We start from the raw sequence: 26,147 nt of genomic DNA on the forward strand, positions 1-26,147 counted from the left end.
AGCCAATTCGAACATCATTCTAATTATCAACCCCGACCTGAGGCCACCCTACACCTGGCCTTGCATGTAAGCACACCTAAAACTCTTTTTTATGTTCAAGTTCATTAGTGAGGTTGGATGTGCCTTGCAAACAAATGAGACCCAACTAGTTCATTTTCACAAAAGGAACAAGGTACAAAGAAAACTACAAACAGGATAAATTTATGTCACTCTGTATTTATTGGTGTTTGATCTATTTTCTTCCCAGAGAGAACACATACGTTGAGGTATCCCATTTTATAAAATCCTCTGCTTCTGGCTTTACATCCTGAAGTTCTATGACAACTAATCAAGATTCAGTACCATCACACACAGTGGTTAAAATTTTTCCCTGAGATCATGAAGGCTATGCCTTTAGCCACAGTATCTACCAAAATTCAGGAGAACACAGGAAACTGGAAGTCTTTAGTGGTAGAAGAGGCAGACATGTTAGGTAGAATTCCTGAGAAAAAAGTTGTAGAGTCAAACAATCCACTAATTAATATTTCCCTGGATGTGAACTCTTATCCTTTCAGTATCTCCAAACATTCTAGAAAAGGAAAGTCATATTATTGCATACAGATACTTTATCACAGCTGTGCACACAGCTTCTTGACTTTTGCAAACTACCAGTGAGAAGCATCATGATGCCTCTGTTTCTGGTAAAATGCAGAGCCAGTGAGGTCTGGTCAGCCTCTCTCCAGTGGCAGGTGGGAAAGAGAATCCCAGACATAGGTGATGAGAAAACGTGGCTACCACATCAAGTGCTTAATCAGGCCTGCCATGTGTTTCATCCTGGTTTGAAATCAAAACAGCTCACGATCTTCCACAAGTACAAATAATGGAGAGACTTGCTAGATTATCACCTCAGACCCGGCCAAATCAACACACCAAAGCATCAGACAGATGGACATCAGCACCTGTCTCCCATTCTGAGGCACCAGGAGTCCACACTGAAGGGGATGGCGTCCCAGCAGCCCCTCTGGGTTGCAAGAGGTCACATTCTGGAAGGAGCCAGCTTGCCAGGATTGGCTGCCCTTGCATTTGTTGTCGTTCCTCCACCCACCCACCCCCCTAAAATGGCACAATGGAAAGATTGTATTACCCACTGAGGACTCCCCTTTTTAAAAATAAGCCAGCAAAATTTCCCTCATCTGACCCACATTCAATAGTGGAAGAAGGCAGCCAGTTCCGATGTGGGGAAAGGGGGAGAGGAAGCCAGGCATCAGCAAACACACTTGGGGACGATGTGCGGGACAGTGTGCCAGCCTCTGAAGGTGGAAGAGGGAAAGGAAAGCTGTGCATCGCTGGGCTGTGGCACTTCCAGCGACTTCAGTACACCAACACACGATGTTCTTTCTGAAGTTACTGTCGGTAGTTCTTGCAGGCTTTTGCCATGTCCTTCAGGAAGTTAGGAACGCCATTCTGCAAAGCAAAGGAGACTTGTTATTTCTGTGTCCTCATGGACATTATTCCTGATTCTTTGGGATATGGCAAAGGTAATGAAAGAGGGCCTTAAGAGTATATTAAATATGACAATAGGGTCCCTGTCCTATTTCAACAGCGCGTTGCTGCAGATGACAGAAGACCCAAGGCACAGGTGAGAATAGACAGCAGGCAACAAGGTTGTATGTCTTGGCTTTTGCTAGTGAAAGCTAAGATGTTTCTGAGACACGATTTTTTGGAAAGGAAAAAACACAGGAAATGGGATTACGTTGGGTTGTGGGATTCTCCCACAGAAATCAGAGAAAGGACTTCTTTCACAGAATTAGAAAATGGTGAGGTTGTGGGGGCAAAGGGTTAGGTTATATTATTATTTAGTTGGTGTTGAACATTGTACAGGATTTTCCCCAGACACTGCCTTACTTACTACTACTCTACACGATCAGTAATACCCATCTCCAGTTTTGAAAGGGAAGAAATTGATGGCTTCCCTAGATTACACACACAGAAGCAGGGCCCGGACGCCAAATCTCGTGTTTGACTCAAAGCCTGTGTGCTTTTCACTCTCCCAGGGAATGTGCCGAGCCCTCCCACCAGGAAGCAGGCTGAATGAGTCCCATCAAGCCAAGTCCCCAGGCAGTCTGCAGCGATCCAGGACCACTGCACTTCCCTCTCCTTACAGAGACACAAAACACAACAGCAGTAACAAAACCGGGGGCTTCCAGGCTTGGACACCTCTGCTTGTCTCTCAAGCCAGGTCAGCCTTCCAGGCTCCCCCAGAAGCAGGGCAGGGTCCAAGGGCCCCATTTTCCCTACAAGGAGCAGGCTATTGTCAGGAGGATCCAGACAGTGATCCCAGCAGGCTGTGCTGGCAGGGAGGGTCTGACATTCCAGCTAAGGATTCTGTGTCTTTTTCCCAGCCTCCACATCCTGGGTGTTGGCATCCTCAGTCCTCACTGTAGTCACTCAACAAGCTGCTTCATAAAAGAGCCTCATTAGGCCTGAGACAGGACATCTCTTCAGCCTGACAGCCCCTTGGACTAAGTCAACATTTGTCAAACACACACTCCCCTTCTGCCTCCTGGGATCTCACCTTTGCGACCCAGTTAATGAGCCAGGATGGAATTTGGCCACCTGGGTTATCGAAGTAATACATGAAAACTAGAGGGGAAAGAAAAGACAATTCAGGAGGAGCAAAAATGTTAGAAAGATGAAAACAAATCCCGCCAACCGTCCCCCTTTAGATTTAGAAAGTAAGGAGGGAGGGAGCACGGGGTTCAGGAGGACTTCTCTGCCCTGTCTCCCTGAATATTTATACGTAAACATGTTGAAATCACAGTCACAGGCACATTTTGCTGCTGCTCATTGAATGCCTGACAATGTGCTCAACACCTGGACATAGTATCTCATTTAATATCTCTCATTAGTTACCTTCATGGTACAATGGAGTTGGGAAGATTAAACCTGAGCTAGTAAATGATAACATGGAGGCTCAGAGGGGGTAGGTGGCACGTCCAAGGTGACAGATCTGAAAAGCGTCAGAACTAAGGTTCAAATTCTGCCTCACACAGAAGGCCACACTCGTTTCAGCACTGCAAGTGGCTGAGGGCCCCTACTCTGCTCCCAGCTTTCCTCCATGTGGGCTGAACTCCAGGCAGGCGGGGCCTGGGTCTCTGGGCTTTTGCTGAGCAGGAGCTGCGTCCTCAGAGACAGACCTGCCAGCCTTCTTGCCCAACATATGTATCCTGAGGACCAACCAGAAGTGAGTTTCTAAACCTTCTGGTTCTGGTTTCATCTGGACAGTGCAAGAGTCAGGACACAATGGGTTGAGTCAGATCTGAACGTCCACCATGCACTCAGGTTTCTGGGAGACAATGGAGTCTCTCTCCAGGTGTTAGCCCCTTGTTCGTCTTGTACCTGTGCCCATTCTCTGACCCCAGGGAATAAGCACCATGCACTTTACATGCCTCACAATCAGCATGGTCTCGATACAGCGGCCGAGTCAGTGCACCACCATGCACCCTGCCTTACCTTTGCTCCCCTTCTTGCCATCACTCTCAATCGCCAGGCTCTGCTTATACTGAGTTACCCGGACCACACCAGACCTCTCAGGAAACTGAGGCACAGAAGTGCTCTGGGCCAGGACCACATGGATCTTCCGCCCTTCCATGTCCAGCTCTTGCCGCTGCCGGATGTAGATGTACTATACTCCCAGTCAAGGCATGATGTCAGTGCCAGCATTACAGATGGGCAGCAGGAAACCCCACAAGCCAGAGGCAAAGGGAGATGATTCTATTCTTCCCACCCAGCATTTGCCTCTTATATTGTTACTTCACTTACCTGCCCTGTCTCTCTACCTGCTCTGCAAGACTGTGTCCCATACTGCTTGATTTGACAGCATGCCTTACCTACCTGTGAATGAGTCCTTGATGCTTTTAATTATATAGAGAAACTCTTCCTTTCTCCAAGAAGGCACTATGAGATATTAGAAGATTGATCAGCGGTATGATTCTGCATTAGTTACTCACTGTTTCTGATGCAAAGTTTCCCTCTGTAGGAAAGGGGGTTACACCGTTCAGCAGGCATGCTTGGTGGGGGCATGGGAGGAACCAGAGAAGAACAGGTACCCCATAAGCTTTGTCCTGCCCTTCCCCAAAGCTTTAGTTGCTGACTTCTAAGCACAGAGGATGGTCAAGCAATGTTACTTGCATCTGCTGGCCATAGGAAGAAACCTAAGCACCTGAACATTTAGTAGGCTGATGTCCTCTCTGGATTAACATTGATTCACCAGCAATAAAGCCATTTCATCTCAATCAACGCTCATAGAACACTCACTATGTCTTTGGCACTATTCTAGGGAGGATAATTTAATCCTAAGAAACAGTGAGAGTTACCATTTATTGAGCCTTTACTATTTGCTTCACATATAGCATCAGTTTTGATCCTGAAAAGGTCCCTGTGATTTTGGTTTAAGTTTCCCCATCCTACAGACGACAAAATTGAGGCTCAGAGAAGTAGAGAAACTTGCTAAACACTCCATAGCTCAACTGGAATCTGAATGCAAACCCAGATCTGGCTCCAAAACCTAGTTAGACTTTCATAGCTAGACAGGCCTCAGAAAAAATTTAGGTTTCACACTAGAAGGAATTCAAAGCCTAAACAATTTTTTAAAGATCACTCTAAGTATAACACATTATACTTACTGCAGCAGCAACAACCATCGCCCTATACCACCTCAGTCTCTGCGGCACCCACAGTGGCCCCAGCCCTCACTCAGGTGCCCTGCGGGATGGGCTGTTACCCCTGCTCTCTGTGGACTGAGGAGTGAAATTCTTAAATGTTTGGGGGAAGAAATGAATTTGCTTTGGCTCTGGCTTTCCTCCCGCAGGACTCTATTTCCTCACGGCCAAAATTGTCCCACGGCCTCCTAAGACTTGTTCAGCTCATGATAGATATCACCTGACATTCCACTGAGGAAAAATTAACTGACATATTGATTAAGACTTGGCAGAGGTCTTCGAAGGGTTGGGAGGTCCAGCATTCGATAGAGCCTGTGACCAGAGAACCATCAGGTCACTGAGGCCCAGAGAAGGGACTTTTCCAAGGTCACACAACAAAATCAGGGCATAAGCTCACAGTCAGTGTGGGATCTCTGGGTCCTATTGAATGTTCTTTTCCACTGCACTGTTCTCTGTTCTCAAAAATTTAACCCTTAGTGGAGATATATGTGCTTCACTGTGGGATTGTGGGGCCGGGAAAGCCAATTAACTAGAACTTCAGGTAGCCCAAATGTCCACTTCTAAGATCTACCCAGCAGTATCACAGTGAAGTCAGAGCAATGGGCTGATGCCCTGGTCAAGGTCACCATTTCTGGAAACAGCTGCACCTGGGTCCAGAACCTGCCTCTGCCACCCACGAGTGGGTGAATCAGAGCAAAGTTCTGGACTTCTCTTTGCCTCAGTTCCCTTGGCTATGAAATGGGGATGATGGTACTCACTTTGCACAGTTGTCAGCAGGATCAGAAAAAACCACATAAAATCTAAGAATTAAGTAATCCACGATTTGTTGAAATACATACCATATGTGCACAAACTACCCAGCAGTATGTGACCAAGAAATAAACCCTCATGGATTTATAATCTAGTAGAAGCCAGGGTAAACACATAAACTTAGACACAAACACACACATAAGCAATTTCTATAAAATATACCCGCATACTCTTTCTCTTTCTCGAGAATAATTATTTAGGAACATATAAACTGTATAATGTCAGAGCTAGAAATTTGGTGGTTTCCCAAACTTTTTTTTAATCCACAAGACACTTTGCTGAAAGGACCGTCTGGGGAAACTCAGTCTGTAAAACACCTGGTTTTACTGTGATTGAAGTGGACAGTGAAGGAGTGGAAACCTCACCCATCAGTCATCCTGCCCCCACCCTGCCCGTCCTTCAAATTCCATCCCCCGTAGGAGGCTTGTCTTGAAGGGCCTCTAGGAACCTTATAGTGTTGGCTAAAACTCCCCACATTCCATTCAACTGTCTTAATGATAAACAAGGAAACTGGGGAAGGAGCATACCCCCAGTACCCAGAGTCAGCAGTCAAGGAGGGACTGCTTTGGGGTCAATAAATCTGAAGGGGAGATCCGGAGAGCTGGAAAGGTGGGGGCCTGAGTTGCAGTCTGTATGCAGGTCTCTGTCACTATACCTCCCTGGGTGCTCACTTCCACCTCTAGACTGGGGAAATGTATTAAACACTCTATAAAAACTTCTCTCCAGGTCCCCTTGTATGGAGCCCAACAAATTCAAACCTTAGAAAACTTTTCAGGTAAGTCTGAACCTGCCCTCCAGTGACCACAATCATAGACGCCCCACATGGTCAGGCCCAGACATCACACTCTGAGGTCTCCAAAAGCCACACAAGAAGCAAAAGCTTTAGCAGGTGTTTCTGCAAGAATCAAAGGACAACAGTGTCCACATTGCTGTGGGCGTGACACCACTGGGCGATGGCCAAGGGGCACAGAAACACTTAGAAAGTCAAGTAGTGGTGTGCCTTGAGAAAGGATACATCTCGGTTGGACATGGGAAAAGGGTACTTCACTTGCCAGTACACCACGGTTTCTCCATTGCATTCCTTTTCATAGAGTTCTAAGGAGAACAAAAGAAGTTAATGTATCTGGAAGCCTTCTGGGCTTCAGTTAACAAGGTATGATGATCTCTGAGGGTATGATAAACCACTAACTCATAAGGCACAGAATTCTAGGAAAAAATAAGACAGATTCATTAATGCTAAAAGCTTGTTGCCCAAGGGCAGAATCTAGTAGACACTAAAACACAGTAGAAATAAAATAACAAAACATGTCCATTGTATAGCACAAGCAAGATTCTCAAATACAATACAATGAAACAAAATCAGGCATCCAAAAATAAACGTTCATGTTTTAAAATCAGGGCAACCAGCAGATGTCACTAGAGTACCGACAGTCTTGCTTCTGAGATCTCTAGATAATTGACAGCTAGCCCTGGACTGAGTCACCCAGTCTAGTGTGTTCAGCTGGGAAATGAAGGTTCTAGAGAGGGCAGTGTCCTTCCTAAACAGCTAGAAGTGACATAACTGTGGCTAAACCTAAGTGTCTCACTTCTCTCCCCTGTTTCTTTACACACTATGGTGGCTGCAATGACCAGATTTCCTTTAATTCCATCATTCTATTGTGAGCAAACAGCAGCTAACTTTCGCTGGAGAGAGAAAAAGAATTCAATGACATGCACACCCTCTGACCCCAAGCTGTGCAGTATGCCTTCATGCTAACCATTTAGAGAAGGAGGCAAGCCAAGGCTGCTGAAGTAAACATGAGAGCCCCTTAAGGAGATGCTGATGGGGGAAATGTATTCTTTAATTCAGCTTTGGAAAGAAAATCTATTAGAAGCAGACCATGGATTAAAGAGCTTGCCCATTGGTACCACATGAGACTAAAGACAGCCCTTGAGAGGAAGGGAAGAAGTAGACCTCTGTGACCTTTGCATACTCAGCATCACCTCCCCTTTCTTGGATCAGTGATCTCCATTCTCCTTCACCCTTCCCCTCCTCAACTAGGTGGTTTAAGCAGGACTGTCTCAGCATTAATTTCAGAACTGGGAAAATGATCAAGATGTGGCCACAGTGATTCATTCAGGTCGGTGCATCTGGCCAGGGGCTTACCTTGTCACTCTAACAAGTTCAAGCCAAAAAGTGGTATAGTAAAGGCCCTCAGGTAGCTCACAGAATATGTGGAAGGACCAGAGTTGTGCTTAGAACCTCAGGATTGTTCCAGAAAAGCCAAACTGCTGCTACTGGACTAGATACCATAGCGTGAATGGTTGACATCAAGTACCAAACATCAGAGTCTCTGCAACTATTTCCCCCAGTGTCAGACATTTAGCCCCGACCATCACCAGAAAATTGACTTTGCACGCTGCCTGCTTCCTCATGTAGTTCTCTCTCACATTGAAGCTGCATGTGTGTCTTACTGGCAATGTCTATATTACATCCCTGAACCATGGCTGTTGAGGAGACTGGGACAAAGAACATCTGGCTTCTCCCTTGAAGGGACAAGCATCACAGCTACCCCTAGATAGAAAGGGTACTGGAAAACACTAGGAGACCACACATGGCAAATATCCACAGGATGCCATGAGAGCAAATTCTGGGACTGTAGCCTCTGTGAGCAGTTTAGTGGAAGGCTCCTTCCTGTTCCTGTGGGGTATTTATATGGTTAGACATAAGCCTGGATCTTCTGGTGGCCATCTTTGCCACGACATAAGAATCTGCCTGAGAATTAGGTCAACTCAGAAGAAAACTGAGTCAACGTGGAAAACTTATTTAAGCATTAAATGCAGCTGTCCTGGAAGTCAGATAGCCCTGGACTTTTCAATGCCATGAAATCAATAAACTTTTTCCATTTCTTACACTGGCATTTGTTAGCTTTTTGTTCCTTGCAACCAAAATCCTGACTATAGCAAAGGTCTTTCAGAGTGTACCTGCCCATTGGCTAATTTTGCAGTTCTATTCTGTGACTGATTTGGCAGAGGCCACTCCCACCTTTAAGTGACAGGAGGAACCCCTACTCAATGCCTTTCATAGTTGGCATTCTCCTTCAGAGCATCACTCTTCCCCTCCTACTTGATTTTCAGGGCAAAGTCTAAGAACTGGAGCCTGGTGGCCAGACTGCTGCCTTGGGGCTCTGGGCCTTCCTCCCACTCTACCTCTAGATCTACTACCCCAACAACCCAATAAAACCAAACTATTCACAGTTTTTGAACATACCATACTGTTTGATGCCTTCCTCCCTTTTACTCATGCTGTTCTCTGGGCCTCAAATGGCCTCAAGCCACCCATCCCCTCACCTTCTCACCCTCTCACCTATATGCATTATTATTCTTGATAAAACTTTGGTTCAACTTCCAAACCAAAGCTTGGACACCACCTCCTCTAAGAAGCCACCTATGACTACCTGGATATGTGAGATGATGATGAACTTACAGTGAGAACAAAGTAGCCCCCAGAGCAAATTGGAGAGTGGTTGCTAAGGGAATGCAAGGAATCACAAAGGCACATTTCAGCCCAACACTTAAGACTTTCCTGCCAAAATTAAAAATAAAACATAACATAGTAGAAATTAAACTTGTTGCTTTCTACTAGCTAGAATAAGTAACAATAGGTTTCTATTTTCTACATGTTATTTTTTTAAAAAATAATAGATGTTATTCACCTTTAACATATTGGTCCCACTGTTTTCGGTAGTCTAAGTCCATATAGACATCCGCAAGTAAATCCGGTGGGCAATCGTCCAGAACACCAAAGACTTTATACTCATAAAGTCCAGTCTGCTGTAGAAACAGAACAGGCAAAACAACCTATTGATTTCCAAACAGAGAGAAGCCAGAAGACACAGCATATGAAAAGCAGCTGTTCATACAACACCAATTATTGAATACCTCCTCTGTGGTCTTGGTAACATGATGATAAAAAAGTAGATGAGGCCCTTGCTCTAGTGGGTCTTACATTTATTGTAGACATTGGTGGTGGTGGCGGTGGCTATAAATGCCATCTAGATCGTTTGAATAGGATATAAGGAAAGTTTTGTCATCAGTGGTGCCTGTTTGGGGAGAAAGGGTGTCCTATATAATCAGATGGTCAGGAAAGACCTCAATGAGGGATAACATTTATCAGAACATCTTATTCTAAATATTAGGAGGAGCCAGCCATGGGAAGATAAGGAAAACTCATTCCTGGTGTGGGGAAGACCTTCAGGTTTATGAACCTGCATGCTCAAAAAACAAAAAGTCATGAGATCCAGAGAACTGTGGACTGGGGAGAGTGGTAGGACCTGAGGTCAGAGAGATAGTGGGGGCCAGACTCCAAAGGGCTTTGTAAACCAGGGCAATGGGATAAAGATTTTGTTCTAACTACTAAGGAAAACCAATGAGGGACATTAAACAGGGAAATACTAAATAAAAAGATGATTCTTGATGTTTGGGAGAAAATAGATCATAAGGGAGCAAGGAGATGGGTTTGAGGACCAGTGCAATGGTCCAGATAAGAGATGACAGTGATGTGAGCAAGGAGGTGACAACAGCGATTGAGAGAAGTCAGTGATTTAGAGTTATATTTAGAAGTCATGTCAGCAGGAAGTGCTGACAGACTGCCTGTGGAGAAGAGAAAGCAAAGAATTACTTAGAATCTCTGCTTAAACAACTAGGTGAATGGGAGCTCCATGCTCTAAGATGAAGAACACTTGGGAAGAGGCTATGTGTGAGCTGTGGGGAAATCAAGAGTTCTACTTTGGAGTCTGAGATGCTTAGTAAATATCCAAGTGGGAGTATCATATAATCAATCAGCTATTCTCAGGGGACACATTACTATTTTAGATATCCACAGGGCATAATGAAACACAGCACATTGTTTTTATCAATGCCAAGAAAGAATTTGCCAACAACTTCCTTTTTATTTAAACAATTTGTGTATAAAAGAAAAACAGCAGCTTCAAATCACATTAGTCCCCTTTATTTAAAAAAAAAAAAAAGACCATTTCCAGATTCCAAAATATGGGTTTCTCCCGTCTTTTTTTCTTCACATGAGGCCATACTGTCCTCGGTGAGGGTTCTGGGCTGGAGTTGGCCATGCTACACATTTCACTTTCTGTACAATGGCAGCTAACAATTCCTGACCCTCCTCTTGCCTAAAGGCACTACTGTTAAGATTAAACCAAAAGCTTTTAACTTAAGTTCCATGCAAAAGCAAACAAATCAAACAAACAAAAATGGTGCTTTTAAAATGACACATTCTTCCATGTGCTAAAGCAATATTATTGGCTAATCGAACATGAATACAACTATCCTCTTAAACACCATGCCAAGGTCTTATTGTGAAGTCAAGAGTTTAAACATGGTGAATCTTTCTAGAGATCTTGAGGCTTCAAGGGCTTCCTGGCTCAGGAGGCATAACCCAGGGAAAAACATATCCTAGCTTAAGAATCTCATCTATCTGTTAAAATAACTGGTTAGAAATGGGAGATGCAATTGAAATGGAATTCTTAAAGTTCTTCCAGCTCTAAAAGTACATGAACTTATACCAAAGGTTTCCAGCCAGCAAATGACAAACTAGCAGATCTAAACACCTCACATGCTGTGCCATGGATACCCTAAAGGAAGGACAAACATCAGGAGAAATACCTCCTTCTCTCTCCTGTGCCCTCCCCTCACCCAGATGGGGAGATAGGGAGGGTTTATACATACTTACACATTTATTAATCAACCTTGGAAGACAGACAATTAGTTCCCTGCTCAGGCATACTGGGGCCCCATTTTCTATACATACTGAGCAAAAGGATAATTATGCACTGAGATAATGATCTCAGCTTACATTGAGTTAACTTTGGTTATCTGGATAAATTAAGACAAACTGTTTCCTTAAACTGGTTCCCTTCCCCTTCTGAATTTAGTTACTGCCCTTAGTGACCTCAGTCCTATGCATATCACAGAAAAGAAAAACAGAAAGCCCTCTTAGAAAGAGAAAATAGAACGATGTGATTTACGTGAATACAGAAGAATGAACTATTGTTACAGCTTCCTTTAAACACCCCCTTCGTGGCAGAACAGAGAAATGCCAGGACTCCAGAGGAACAAAACGCTCGGTAACACTTCCCTCGTCTATCAATAAAACATTCTTTTCAAGTAATGAAGACCCCGCCAAAAGTCTTGGATCAAGGCACTTTTTCACTTATTCTTTCTTTCTGACAAGGATCTCAGCAAACATACTCACAATTTTATTTTTCATTAAAAAAAAGTGAATTTTTCAAGTTGTAGATATAATATTCATTATAGGAAAATTAGAAAATGCAAAAAACTGAATAAGGAAAATAAAAATGACGTAACCTCATAATCCTCAAAGATCTATTGGTAATATTTGACATATTTCTTTTAAGTACATAAATACTTCTATATGTTACAAAATGGGAATAATATGGTTTAAATAACCTGTATTCTTAACAAGCTATGGAGAGAGATCAGACCTAATTTAATTATTCTTGTCCAGTACTTTGTTTCCAATATTTTTACAAAAATAAATATTGCTGGCATAAGTATTATTTTATATGAACAAACTTGGTCCATAATTCTAATTTTTTTTCATTAGGAAACCCTCCTTAGAGATAGATTTTAAGGTAAAGATTCTTTATGCTTTTTCTAAGTATAAGGTTCTTTATGCTTTTTATAAGGTTTTAAGAATTGGTACCAATGTATACTCTTGGCAACAGCACAGGAGCATCTCATTAGGATTGGGTACTATTGTACAAACAATTTGATAGGAAAAGGCATAAAACTTACCTTGATTTGGGCAATGTTTTTATACTGACATGTAAGATCTCCTTAAAATTAGAAATATAAACTCTTTGCATATACATCTAAGATTCAATGGATGATTCAATAAATGGTTCCAAATAAGTATCCTCAAGAAGTTCTTGGCTTTCCTGAAGCAACTCCAGAAAGCCATTTGTAAGAATGTCTCCATTTATGTATCATGCTATAAAACTTGGTGTATATTTTTCTAATTGTCCATTTATAAATAAAATAAAAAATTATTCAGTGGTAGAGAATCAGGAAATTCCTGTGTAGAATACAATGACCAGAAGAAACAGAAGATCTGCCATAGTCTATAGTGCCTTCTTTCTTGTTAAGAGAACCTCTGTGGCAACATACACAACTAATAACTTTGCTGGTCTCCTACACTGGTTCAAATATGGATGTTCGGAGCTGCAGCAGCTATTTTGTAATGAAGAGGTACCAAACAGGAGGAGGAAGACTAAAAAGACTCAGTGTTTTACTGGTATCATTGATCAGCTAAACCAGTGGCATCAACTACTGACTTCTGTTCTACTTGTTGAGAAAAATAAACCCCTCTGTGAGTCACTGTTTGTACAGTTTCCTGTTACTTGCAACTGAAAGCAATCTTAATTTAAAAAAAAACGATCCTTCCAACAATGAATTTTACAGGAGTCCTGTGATTTGGAAAAACAGTGAAGGTTAAGAAACTCCCCTCTTCTTTGTGTTCTAGAAAAGAGCCTGTTGCAAAGAACCACTATTCCCCGTATGACTTAGATAAGACTCCCAGATGCTGCCTGTTTTTACCTGTGAAAAGGCCAGACACAAACCCTCAGAATTCCCTTGTGTTGCCTCATAAATGATTAGCTGAACTGCTTGTCCCCACTGATCAATCAGAACAAAATGCTTGTGAACCAGACTGGTTAAGTTTCTCTCATTCTTCCAGACCCCTAAATGTTGGCCCACCCTCAGGCTGAGCCAGTATACAGCCCCTCGTGTGAACAGATTGGCCTTGAGGTAAAATATTCTCTGATCTACTATTCAGGCACGCCACCTTTCATCTCACTTCCTCACACTGGTTTCTCACCTTGTTTACTCATCTCTATAAAAGAAAAATTCTCTTTGCTTCATTCTTGAGACATTCACAGATCTTATGGTCAAAGTGTTCTCCCTATTACGATAATCTCTCTCCTGACTTTGCAATTATCCTTTTTGATAAAAGTTTCTCCTTATAAGTCCAGATTTGTTTTTATTTGACATTATTACTCTAAAGTAGAAAAGCAGACTGCCACAATAGTGCTGATAAGACTTAGATGCATTTACATGGAAAAACTATTATGTATAAATCCATTAAAACAGTACAGATGTACATAAGCATTGCTAAAATGCATTGTCAAGGAAGAGGGAAGAGATCATGGCGACTGTTAATCAACACTAAGTATATTTAATTTTGCATATCTGAAACTCCACACACCCTTTTATAGAAAGTACCACCTCCTTCCACTAAGTCAGAAAAAAATTGTAATTATAAAAAATTAGCATAAGTTTTATTATAAAATTATAAACTTGCTAGGACCTACTATATCCTTGGCCCTGGGAAGAAATCAGGCATAGGCATATTCTTGGCTTTTGAGCTTGGAACATGCTTCCCCCGGTGATCTGCCAGTAGTCAGTGGAAAGCCATGTACCCTGTATTTGAAGTTTTCCAGTCTTTTTGGCCTGCTATCAATTATTTTACTAATACTAATAATTGTTCAGTTTCCAGTTTTATATTCATTACCTCTTGTAATCTTTAACAGAGCTCAGTGATGCAGATGGGAATGTTAGTGTTATCTCCATCTTTATATGAAGACATTTTCTCTGACAGGCTAAATTACTTGCCAGAGTCCCACAGCTAGTCCTTGGGATAGCCCGAAAGAAGGTGACATGGGCCCTTCTGCTCCATCAGTGTCTCCTATTTAGCTCTACTGTCTGTACATTTTCTTCAAACCATTGTTCCAAACCACAATCTAATGATTAAGGTAAAGAAGACCCATCACATAGCATCTTAGAGCCAGAAGGGGCCTTCGACCTTTAAGTGAAAGAGGTCAGTGACTTGCCAAGGGTCCCACTGATGAAGCTGGTAGTTGCAAAACCTGGCTGGGAACCTCTTCCTTCTGCTCCCAAAGCCAGTGTTCTTGCTTCTACCCTGGACCACCCAGAATGGACCTCCCACTGAGATGCTTCCCTGAGGCCCTAAGCCTGGTTTATTTCTCCATCAGGCCTCCAAGCAGCTAGAGGAGTATTTTTTAGATGCTGCTTCTGTAGAGATTCAGATCCAGAGCAGGGAAAAGGCAGGAATGGAAAGGGATAAATAATATAACTTTTAATGGACTAGTGCTTTGCTGTCTTTACATATATTATTCCAGAGTCATCTCAAACACCAGAAAATACCCCATGGTGGTTACCACATTGGGCTCAGAGTCACAGCCCAGTAGAGCTGAAGCTCTTCTACCCACTACCCTTGCTTTCCTCAGCTGCAAAGTGGGTCTAATGAATCTGTACTTAAGGGCATGATTATGAGGATAATGAGCTAATCCATCTAAAATTCTTACAATTGTGCCTTGTACATAAGTACTTAGCAGATATCAGACATCATTTTCATTCATAAGGTAGTTAGGATGATCCCCTTTTTCCATATTGAATAACTGAGGATTCAGGACTGTAACATAATCCACATTTTTAGAAAAACTAACATCTACGAAGTACAAAGCCAGGCACTGTGCTTGGTGATTAATACATGAAATAATCCTGTGAGGTAAGCATATTATTATCTCTACTTTATAAATGAAGAAATGGTGGGAGTGTGGAGGCATGGTTTGGGAATTTGCTACTGATATCACTAATCACTAATTTTTAAGATATTCTGTTATTCTGGATCACTTATCTAAATATCAGATTGTTATATTTCTTAGTAATGCTAAATCAAATGCATAACAGAACTGGATATTTTATTTTCAACTGCATTCACAGGGTTAAAATATTTTGAGAACACTACTGCCAACAGTACACTTATTTGTCCTAACAGGATAAATTCTGTAAGAGCTCATGTGTTTACATATGAGAGGTGTCAAAATGTCATAATGTTTGCATGACATTTGCTGCTCCCACAGAGGACTAGTCCGTGTTAGATCTCCTTTGCCTCTCCCCCACCTGGTCCAGAAAGGTGTCACCCCGTCTCTGCAAATTATGATGCTCATCTGCATTGACATCACTAACTATGAGACAGCCTTGGCGAATCCCCTTTGTCTAATCCTGAAAATGTACCTTTGAGTGTGTGCTGAATTTTCTTCTTAGCCTCTCACAGAAGAGTTCATTCTCATTCCTCAGTGGGGGACAAGATCTCAAATCTATGACTGTGGAAGATGACCAACTCCAGCCACTCTGTGGCAAGTAAACAGGCTCTGAAGTTATGTAAAATAAGCATTTTTTCACCAAAGAACATCAATTCTAATGACAGGAATCAATCTACAGCTGCCACTTAGAAGGGTGTACCAAGACTGTATAAAAAAAGGTAGTTGAGTAAATCTGATTTAATATATTAGATCTCTCTAAAGAAAACATGGCAGGTTTAATCCCTAAGGATTGCAGATAACTAGGTAAAATAATAACGATAGCTAATATTGAATGCTTACTGAATAGTGGTCATTGGACCAATATTGGATTATCTCACTTAATCCACACAATGATAATATAAAGTATGATTCACTGGGAAACCCATTTTTCAGACAAGGAAACTGAGGCTAAAGGAGTTCTGAGAAAATTTTGGAAAAGGTAAGTCTACAGAGATAGGAAGCAGACTGGTGGCTGTCTGGACAGGGAACGGAAACAGGGAATGACCAAAAATGGGCAAGAAGTTTCTTTCAAGGATAACACAAATGTTCCAAAATCAGACTGTGATGAAGGCTGCATAACTCCATAAATTTACTAAAATCCATTGAACTGTACACTTAAAATGTGTAAATTTTATGATATACAAATGATACCTCCATAAAGCTGTGGGGGAAAAAAAAGTCTGTGAAACTCACCTAAAGTCACTCAAGTAATGATCGCAGAACCTGGCCTGGCAACCAGTGATCTGACAGCCAAGGTCATGGTCTGTGATACTGCCTCCAGATTGTCACTGACCTCTCCACATACACCATTGGATAAATAATAAGCTGTTGAAGTGCACAGGTATAGTGAGGATGACCCTATAATTTATCATTCCAACCAGCATAATTTTGAGAGTGAAAGAGATGTAAATTTCACCAGGACAACAGGTATAAACCAGGACTGTAGTGGGTATACTGGGTGAGACATATATTTAGCTACAGCTAACCATTTCTAGGTGGTTATGTAAACACCTACATACTATCTTCCACTTTGCCTCCTGGCCCACAAAGCCTCCAATATTTACTTGCTGGCCCTTTAGAGAAAAAGTTTGGTGATCCCTGCTTGAGACAAATGCCACCACCACTTCCAGAACAGACAACTCCAGAGAACTCAGAACTGCTATAGAGTCATGTTGCAATTACACATATAAGAGAGGAACCCTTGTGTGATAAGATTGATACTTACATTTTATTTTGAATCACATGGGTGTTTTTGCCATGCAGGCTCAGACCACTCTTCAAAGTAAATCTGCCCATCGTGAACATGCCACACAGGACAAATATAAAAAAACTTAAATATATCCTATTTATTTATTTTTAAATTAATTTATTTTTTACTTACATTCAAGTTAGTTAGCAAAATAGATCCTATTTAAACTCAGAAAAGAAAAAGAGAAAATCTTGACCTATAAAGGAACATAGATGCGGGTTACACCAGACATCTCGTCAGAAGCCATCCATGCGAAAAGAGAATGGGATAAAATATATAGTATGTTACAAGAGAAAAGGCACCAGCCTGGAATGCTATATCCAATGAAACTGTCCTTCAAAAGTGAAGGAGAGGGGCGGCTGAGTGGCTTAGTTGGTTAAGTGACAAACTCTTGATTTCAGCTCAGGTCATGATCTCTTGGTTTGTGAGATTGAGCTCCACACTGGGCTCTGTGCTGACAGTGCTCAGAGCCTGCTTCTGATTCTCTCTCCCTCTCTCTCTCTGCCCCTGCCCTGCTCACCCTTGGTCCCTCTCAAAATAAATAAATAAACTTAAAAAAAGTGAAGGAGAAATAAAAAAGTTTTTCAAACAAATAAAACCTGGGGGAATGCAGCAGACCTATTCTAGAAGAAATGTTAAAAGAAGATGTTCAAAGAGAGAAAAAAATGATAAAGGAAACAGATCTATATAACATATAAAGTGCTTGTTTTATGGTCTTAAAGCTTCTTGAAGGTATAAACTTGGTCTTATTCATCAGGTATCACCAGGCACTCAACAGGTCCTAGACTGCTTGAATGAGCACATGAACAAATATTTTGGAGTTTTCATTCACCCAGAGGTAGCTATGGACAGGTATGTAGCCTAAACTAAATGGCAAAATAAGGTTGTTAAGTCTATCTCTAAGCTTTTCTGGGTTCTTTCTAAAAATTTTTTAATGTTTACTTATTTTTGACAGAGAGAGAGAGAGAGAGAGAAAGAGAGCTGGGAAGGGGCAGAGAGAACGAGACAGAAGATGTGAAGCAGGTTCTGCACTCAGAGTGGAGAGCCTCAGGTGGGGCTCGAACTCACAAACTGTGAGATCATAACCTGAGCCAAAGCCAGACACTTAACCGATTGAATCACCCAGGAACCACATCTAAGCTTTTCTGGGTCTTAAAAACACATTAAAGGGGCACCTCTTCATTTAACCTCAGGTCATGATCCCAGGGTCATGGGATCAAACCCAGCATCAGTCTCCGCACTGACTATGCGGCCTGCTTAGGATTCTCTCTCTCTCTCTCTCTGCCCCCCCCATCTTTCTCCCCCACTTATTCTCTCTCCTCCTCTCTTTCTCTTTAAAAAAATACAAACAAAACACATTAAAAGTCCCAGGCTAAAATTCAAAGGTTTGTATTTGCAAGGATGCTCCCTTTCTTACATGAACACATTCATTTGCATAATATCCCTGAAGGATGAAATAGCCTCATAAAATTATGTCCAGGGACTGTGAGCTTGTGAAGTAACAAACTCTTCCCACTGAAGGGAAATTCCCACTAGAAATCTCCTCCCACCTATAAGTGGTGTCAACAGCAGATGGGAAGAACCATTTTCTACCTGGCACTGCTCCAATTCAGCCCCTGTTCCCCCAGGCATGGGCATGGTATTATGTCCAAGGATCCAGAACGTCCAAACTTTTGCTGACAAGTCACTTCTGCTCTCAAAGAGACCCCACGGCCCAATGAAAATCAGAGTTTTGCTTTATTAATAGTCACCTCCTGTGACCCCTTTGTAGGAATCTGGTGAAAAGACAGGGTGAGGATATGAAGCCTGGCTTATACCCAGACAGAAGTGGAAGGTCTTACTCACCCCTGTACTCTCATTCCCCTCAATTTAAATCTTGGGACCAGCATTCTCACCCAGCCTCACACCACATGCTCATCAGGAGAGAGAAGTGAGGAGGGGAAGACCTGAGGCTCTGATATATCCATCCAGTTGCTTGCTCAGGAAAATGGAAAAGTGGAGGGAGAGGGAGAGAGAGACAGAGACAGAGAGCATGAAAAAGAGAGCACAAGAGCTGGCCTCAGTCTGCATGGGTGCTCCACATTCAGACACGGTGGCCCTGCCCACTAGTAAAATGTGGCTCCATATGTGTCCCAGGTCAAATAATCATTCTGTCACTCATGCCAGTAGCTACTCTTCCCTTAGCAGAGAGGTAGAAGGGTGGGAGAAGGAGGCAGAACAGTCCTGTAATCTGGAAGTGAAGATGCTCATGATGATTATGATCTGTCCTGTGGTGGGGGGTTGGGGGTGGAAACTTCTCATCGATGGAAGTAAACCTATTCTCGTGGGAGTTAAATCTGTGCTTCCCACCTAAAGGCTGAATTTTCTCTTAGCCAAGCTGGCTAAACACCATTTTCCTAGGAATGCCAGGCTTTTTGTATTTTAGTAGGTACACAGCACAGAAAAGAACAGTCCCTGGAAAAGAGTTGTTAGCTCCTGAGCAAACTCCTTGATTAGAAGACCTATTCAAGAACAAAGGCACACTGCAGGCAGTCCCTTCTCACAGTGCCAGACATTCAGATTTTAAAATGTTAAGAAGTCAAGCAATTAACCACATCAGCTCAGACACTATTTACTTGGTCTAAATTGAGGATGAAAAGCTCTGCTCACTGATTTCACACTCTTTGTAGGCATGTCACAGTGTCTACAGGCATAGTGATGTAGCCCAAAGCTCCAAGGAGACCTGAATGCAGATCACTGGGAATGCTTTTATAAGTGACCTGTGGCCCCTCTTACCAGGGGGACTTCTCAGCACAGCTCAGAAGTCAATATTCACTACTAAGGTGGCCGCTAACTTAAAAATCAGTAAGAGTGAGGTCTTCAAATGGTCTTGCTTTTATCTTAAGATATTCTTTTTTCTCACTCTTAACTTTCAGTTTCCAATGCTTTTCTAGGACGCTGCCCCCTCTCAGTGTCAGAACCCCACCCCCCAGCACCATGTTAGATCCTCCCCCTTAGCAATGTCAGAACACTGACCCTCAGCACCCTGATAGATGCTCCCCACATATCGGTGGTACTCAGAGTATTGTCCCTGGACTGGTAGCTTCAGCGTCACTTGGCAACTGGTTAGAAATAACACACAAACAAAAAGAAATACAATGCAAACTTTCAGGCCCCACTCCAGTCCACTGAATCAGAAACTGGGAGTGGGGTCTTGTTTCTGAATTTTAACAAACCCTGTGGGTGATTCTGATGCATGCTGAAGTTCGAGAATCATTGTGTTGTGCCACATACCATTTCATTTGATGATTGTTGAGAGGTCTGTAATTCTGAAAGGTAAATATTATCCTTGTTTTGAAAATGAGGAAGCTGAGATTTCAAAATGAAAAGATATCTGACTGATTAATAGTCAGATATTAGCTGACTAATATCACCCAGCTAATAAGTGGGGCTTGCCCCTGGCTACTCTGCAACCCTAGCTTCACCCCAGTCCTGTATCCTTCTGGCTCTTCCTGGAAAACAAGGCAAGCTTAGCCTGACTCTGGGACTTTGCACTCAGTGTTCGCTCTACTACATTGATTTAAAACCCAGCAAGTCCATTTGAATCTCATGGGAAGCTTTACCATTGAAAACAAAAACAACAAACCATTTTATTATGAAGCATTTCAAACATACACAAAAGTGGAGACAACAGAATGATCAACCCCTATAATGAAAGGGGGGTTTTTCAAAGGACTCCCCAAGCCTCACCCCAGATCAATTAATTCTGGGATTCTAGAGTAGGGCTTGGTCATGTCTTAATAGCTCCCCAGGTGATCCTAATGTGCTTGAGCTTTGAAAAATACTCTCTGGTACATTTCTCCTCAAGGTATTTGCATGATGCAATCTCTCACTTCATTTCTGTCTCCACTCAAATGTTACCTCAGCAGAGGGGATCTCTGGATTCCTGTATCTATCACATCACCCCTGGCCACCACTGCCATACCGTCTCTCTATCCCTTTTCCCCACTTTACTGTCTTCATAGCATTTTTCACCCAATGTATCATTGTATACTATGGGTTTATTCTCATTAGTGAATGTCATTCATTGTTCAAGAACTCATTTATTGGAACAGTGGCGCATCTTTCCATTCATCGTTTATCCCCAGTGCCTGTGAGAGCAATAGCTCATGGGAGGCACTTGATGAATATTCTCTGAATAAAAAAAAAAAAAAATGATAATGGGCAGAATGGAGATTTTAACCCAGGACTGTGTGCCTCCAAAACCCATGTTCTTCCCATAATACCACGTGGCTGTTCTGGGCTAGTTTTGCTTAGCCTCCAGAAAGAAAAAGTAATTCTTGCTTTGAAGCAAGCTGTATATTTGGTGCTGAGCTTATCAAAGTAGTCATGTCTAGTTACTAGTTATGAGGTCTTGTGTGATTCACTTAACAACTCTAGGTTTTGTTTCCATCTGTCAAATAGGAAAATTAGCCTGTCCCTACCTATATTACAGATTTGTTTACAGGGATAAAGGAAACTTACATGTGCAGTTTGTAAACTAAATCACCATGTAGTGGTAAGTTACTGACATTACAACCTGGGGAGGAAAAAAGAGAAGAGGAGAGGAAGGAAACAGAGCAGGCAAAGAAAGTAGAAATAAAAAGTGAATGAAACAGATGACGGCATTGGACAGAATGATTTCAATGAAACTTTCAAAGTTGAAAAATTCTGTGATTTAATAGAAAAAGAGAAAATGAAAAAGTATCAAAATACTGTATATCAAAAGTGGCCATCTATCCAAGAATATGACTCCAAACTATTTGTCTACTGAAAAAAAAAGAGCTACAATCTTTTTTTAATTTTAAAATATAATTTATTTGTTACACTGGATAACTAAAATGCCTTTATACTTCAATCTTTCCAAAACATGCAATAATAGATCATCGTCACAGTTCATGATGGACCAACATAAATGGCTACACATGATCCAGACACAGCAGGTTGTTCCCAAAGGAACAGTCAACCTGGTAGAGTGGATAAAACCCCTGCAAAATCTGTTTACCCTGAGAAGGGTGGCTGTCCGATTCTTCCTATCATAACAACTCCTAGTGTTACCTGCTTTTCCCCACCCCACACCAAACCATGAAGCCACTAATATGCTTTATATGCAAGTCATGTTGGCCTGGCTTTATCATGATGGAGATATTCACCAATGAAATATGCTCCTTACCCAAATCATGGTAAATACTTTGATAGAGAGGGTCCCTTTTGCATGGGTACTACATGTAAGCTTACTGCTGCAAAACTCAAGCAATCCCAACAAACCAATCGACTTACCAGAGTACCTGTGTCAGTATTCCTTACATGGGTCTTACAGATCCCAAGAAAAATTAGAGTAAGACAGAGGGGAGAATCAGGGCACTCATCTCAACAGAGTGGAAATCTTTAGATGGTAATTAAGAAGCAGGATGAATGCAGCAGTTATTGATGGGGTTGAGACAAAAGTAGCACTATCTAAAGTTAGATGGATCAATGGGACCCCCTGTTGGCCCTTCAAAATTAAAGGGATCCAAACAAGGCCACTCTGTTTACCCCAATTATTGGAATTTCAAAACCCAGAAAGCAAAGATTGCAATGCTGACCCTCACCTGGATTCACCTGCCTCAATGGTCAAGAAGATTAATCAAGATGAAGACTGACAGAGGGACCAAGGTCTTCTGGTCTGACTCCTAGTTGAGACCTGGGGACCCAAGGCCATAGGCACTAATGGTTTGGGTGGGTGGAAGAGAAGACACATAATGATAACAGGCAGGGTGGATTAAACACCACTGGCCCACAAGACTGAAAAGGGCTTTTGGGGCAGATAGATGCAGGTCTATACAGAGTGTGGGACAAGATGAATTCACTTTTGATAAGGTGTGGTATTCAGATGGAAAGATTTACTAACTGGAAATTACAGAATTCTCTTCCAGGAAGAAGACAAAACATGGAGTCAAAGTGGAAAGAAAATGAGGCTCTAGCCTAGTGGGCCAGGCAGCAAATAATGCTGGATAAGGCTAGAACCCATGAAGGGTTCTAGGAAAGGGTTCATACACTAACCCAATAGGGCCTCTTGACATTTTAATGCAGATGGAGAACAAACAAAGTGTCCATGGAGCAATGGCCTTCCACCCTAGCTGCTGAGGCTCGAGGGCACACCTACGGGAATCCCATGGCCCTTTAAACCTAGAGAAGTTATCTGGGAGCAACATGACACCCCATATCCCTAGAACAGGTTGAAATGAGACATACAGTATTGTTAGTAGGGACAGGAACTCTTCTGAAGACCATACATGGCCTCCCCACAGCAGGGGGGAGGGGGAGGGCAGACTCTGCAACATAACAATACACAATACAAGCCAGTCACTGTCTCAGCTCACAAGCACAAAAGCAAAAGAGCACAGGCCCACTGGAGTAAAGGGTAGAGCGGTCTGGGTTGGCTGGAAACAAGACATGTACAGATGAGATATGGAAGATAAAGCTGGAAATACAAGTTGGGACCTAACTAGTTCACTCATCTCAATAGAGTGGAAATCTTTAGATGGTATTGAGATACAGGAAGAAGGAGAGTAATCTGGATGGCTCAGTCTGTTGATCGTTGGCTCAGATCATGAATACACTTTCTTGAAATCAAGCCCCAAGTCAAGCTCTGATCTGACAGCTCGGTGCCTGGAGCCTACTTCAGATTCTGTGTCTCCCTCTCTCTCTGCCTTTCCCCTGGTCGCGCTATCTCTCTCTCTCTTTCTCTCTCTCTCTCTCTCTCTCAAAAATAAACAAGCATTGGGGCACCTGGGTGGCTCAGTCGGTTAAGCAGATGACTTTGGCTCAGGTCGTGATCTTGCACTCATGAGTCCCAGGTCAAGCTCTGTGCTAACAGCTCAGAGCCCGGAGCCTGCTTTGGATTCTGTGTCTGTCTCTCTCTCCGCCCTTCCCACACTCATTCGTTCTCTCTCACTCTCAAAAATAAACATTAAAAAAAATTAATAAAATAAATAAAAATTTAAAAAAAAAGAAACAGAATGTTGATGGGGTTGAGGCAAAAGCCTTCATGCAGTTCGATAGTCAACAACTTGACAGTGTAACTTTTACTTTTTGACTTTACCAAGGCACAAAAGCAATATGCATGCAGTAGAAATGGTACTTTGAATTTGGAACTGTTCTCTTTCCCTGGGCTAGTGCTATGTGATACGGTACCTTCTCCTGTTGCTGGGCAGGGGCAGTGAGCCACAGTTCCCATCATAAGTTGAGAAAGATCTGTATAGTCTACCCAGCAGCATTTGCCTTCTTTCAGAGAGGCAATGCAGGAGCCTGTTCATGGCATAGGTCTGGAAGTAGACAGGTGAGTTCAGATCTTAATTCAGACCTTGAGCAATCACCTTAACCTTTCCGCACATTCATTTTCATATGGGTAAAAAGGTGATAATCACAGTGCCATACATTAAAGACTGACAAGAAGACTGAGTAAGTCAATACCTGCGAAGCACTTAACGGTGCCTGGAAGACAAGAAAGCATGCAATGTGTGAGCTAATAAAATAGTTAGCATTAGTTAGTTACTCTTAGTATTCATTGTGCAGTCAACAGTGCCAGTGAAAGGGGAGTGGTAAGTCCACAGCCTCTCCTTCACGTGCCTAATCAGGCTGTAATGTGTAGGATAGAAGGGATCAGAGAGGTGAAAGGTCAGAGGTCTTCTGCAATTCGAGGTGAGAGGTACCATCCAAAGTGCCAACCACAAAGGAAAGGAAAAGGAAGGGAAGGGAGCCAGTTATCAGACATGTCTGAGCAGTCAAATTGGCAAAGCTTAGCAAATGCCTGGATGGGCTGGTAAGGAAACAGAATGGTCAGAGAGAAGAATAAAGGATTTTGTCTGAAAACAGGTCCATTTTGGCACCAAGCCAACTAATGAAATTACACTCAGAAATTAATTCTGCCTGCGCTGGACTGTGAGCTTCTTGTTCATTTTGTCATAACCAGAGGCCCTGCTACACACGCCTTCAGAGAGCCTCCCTACTCTAACACTATACCACTCTGGTTCTCTGCCAGGAAGCCTTGATTTCACAGCACTTGCCTAAAGGTGATTTATTATCCCATGTGCCATCAGCTACTATCACTCACTATAAGTGATGAAAGGTCTCAGGTGCAACGCAATCATTCCACCTGGATAGCTCCTACCTGATTCCAAAGGCCTCCGGGAGCGCCTGGAGAATTGCTCAATAACCAACTTCATTCCTCCTACCCTTTAAATAAATCCTTCTCCATAAAGCTTCAGACTAAATTATTAAGTGCACCTTATAAGGAAGGGGCAACCGCGAAAAGAAACAAGCCAGTAGAGTGACTGATATGCTAGTATCTCCCTTCCCAGCCACATTGCTCCACAAGCACACTATCTCCCTGCACATCCAGTCTCTGAACAGTGCAATCTTCTTTCCACCTGTAGGCAAACCCTGGGCTTCTCCCCAACCCACTAACACACACAACAGTGGGAACTACCCAGGAGAGGGATCCACAGCCCTACCAGGCAAGTGCATGCGGCTCAGACTCTGCAGACCCGCATTTTAACTCTATCATTAGCCTCCAACAAACCACTTCCGCCCTGGGCCTCAGACTTGGGCTCAATTCGGATGACCTCCCAAGCGCAGGGGCAAAGTCAGCAGCCGGCACTGCCCCTGCGCTCGCTCCACCCAGCTCCGCGTGACCGACTCCGGCCCTGACTTCCTTCCTAGGCGGCTGCCCCGGGCTCCCCTGGGGAGGTTGGCCCCGGCAAGCGACAGCCCAGGGTCGTCCAGCGGGCAGGCCGCTACCTGGTCCAGCAGCCCGTAGATGCTGAAGCCCAGGGTCTCCACCAGCAGCTCCCAGTGGGCGCCTGCCGGCGCGCGCTGCTGGATCTCCGTGCAGGCCTCCCGGAACTGCTNACGCTCCATCTTTCGGCAGCAGCCCCAGCTCCTCCGCCTGCTGGGCGAAGCCGCGGACCCGCGGGTGCGCGCTCCGGGGCGGGCCGGGAGGGTCAACGTGATTGGCAGGGAGCAGAGGTGCGAGGGGGAGCTGGTGAAACTTATGGCGAAGGAGGAGCCTAGGGGGGCGTGTCCAGTGCGGGGCGGGCTTAGCGAGGTGGGCGGGGCTGAACCAGGCGGGCAGGGATGGAAGAGAACTAAAGCCAGAAAAAAACTGGACTTGATCTTGGGGAAGATTGAAGGGCCAGGAAAGTGAGGAGG

General features: G+C 43.1%; 1 protein-coding gene across 2 annotated transcripts; it reads right to left on the reverse strand.

Moving 5' to 3' along the window:
* Positions 1–200: 200 nt before the first annotated feature.
* LOC144230579 (phosphatidylcholine transfer protein) lies at positions 201–25,819 on the reverse strand. Of its 2 annotated transcripts, none has more exons than XM_077762873.1 (6): positions 25,737–25,819; positions 9,206–9,320; positions 6,526–6,605; positions 3,493–3,664; positions 2,555–2,622; positions 201–1,443 (listed from the first exon to the last, which is right to left on the reverse strand). In XM_077762873.1, the coding sequence occupies exons 2-6, from the start codon at positions 9,246–9,248 to the stop codon at positions 1,384–1,386; spliced, it is 423 nt and encodes a 140-aa protein (XP_077618999.1). In that variant the 5' UTR covers positions 9,249–9,320; positions 25,737–25,819; the 3' UTR covers positions 201–1,383. The 2 variants fall into 2 exon arrangements, with proteins under 2 accessions (XP_077618999.1, XP_077618998.1); XM_077762872.1 differs by having other exon boundaries at positions 9,206–9,323.
* Between the last annotated feature and the right edge of the window lie 328 nt (positions 25,820–26,147).

Source organism: Crocuta crocuta, unplaced genomic scaffold (assembly GCF_008692635.1).
Source record: "Crocuta crocuta isolate KB4526 unplaced genomic scaffold, BGI_CrCroc_1.0 scaffold144, whole genome shotgun sequence".
Lineage (NCBI taxonomy): Eukaryota > Metazoa > Chordata > Mammalia > Carnivora > Hyaenidae > Crocuta > Crocuta crocuta.

Bases quoted from the DNA above. Each gene is read 5' to 3' on its own strand.
- LOC144230579 (XM_077762873.1), bottom strand. From the start codon at position 9,248: ATGGACTTAGACTACCGAAAACAGTGGGACCAATATGTTAAAG. The intron at 6,606-9,205 runs GTGAATAACATC...TGTTCTCCTTAG, and splicing joins GTGGGACCAATATGTTAAAG to AACTCTATGAAAAGGAATGC. The intron at 3,665-6,525 runs GTATCCTTTCTC...CTGGGAGTATAG, and splicing joins TTCCCATGTCCAACCGAGAT to TACATCTACATCCGGCAGCG.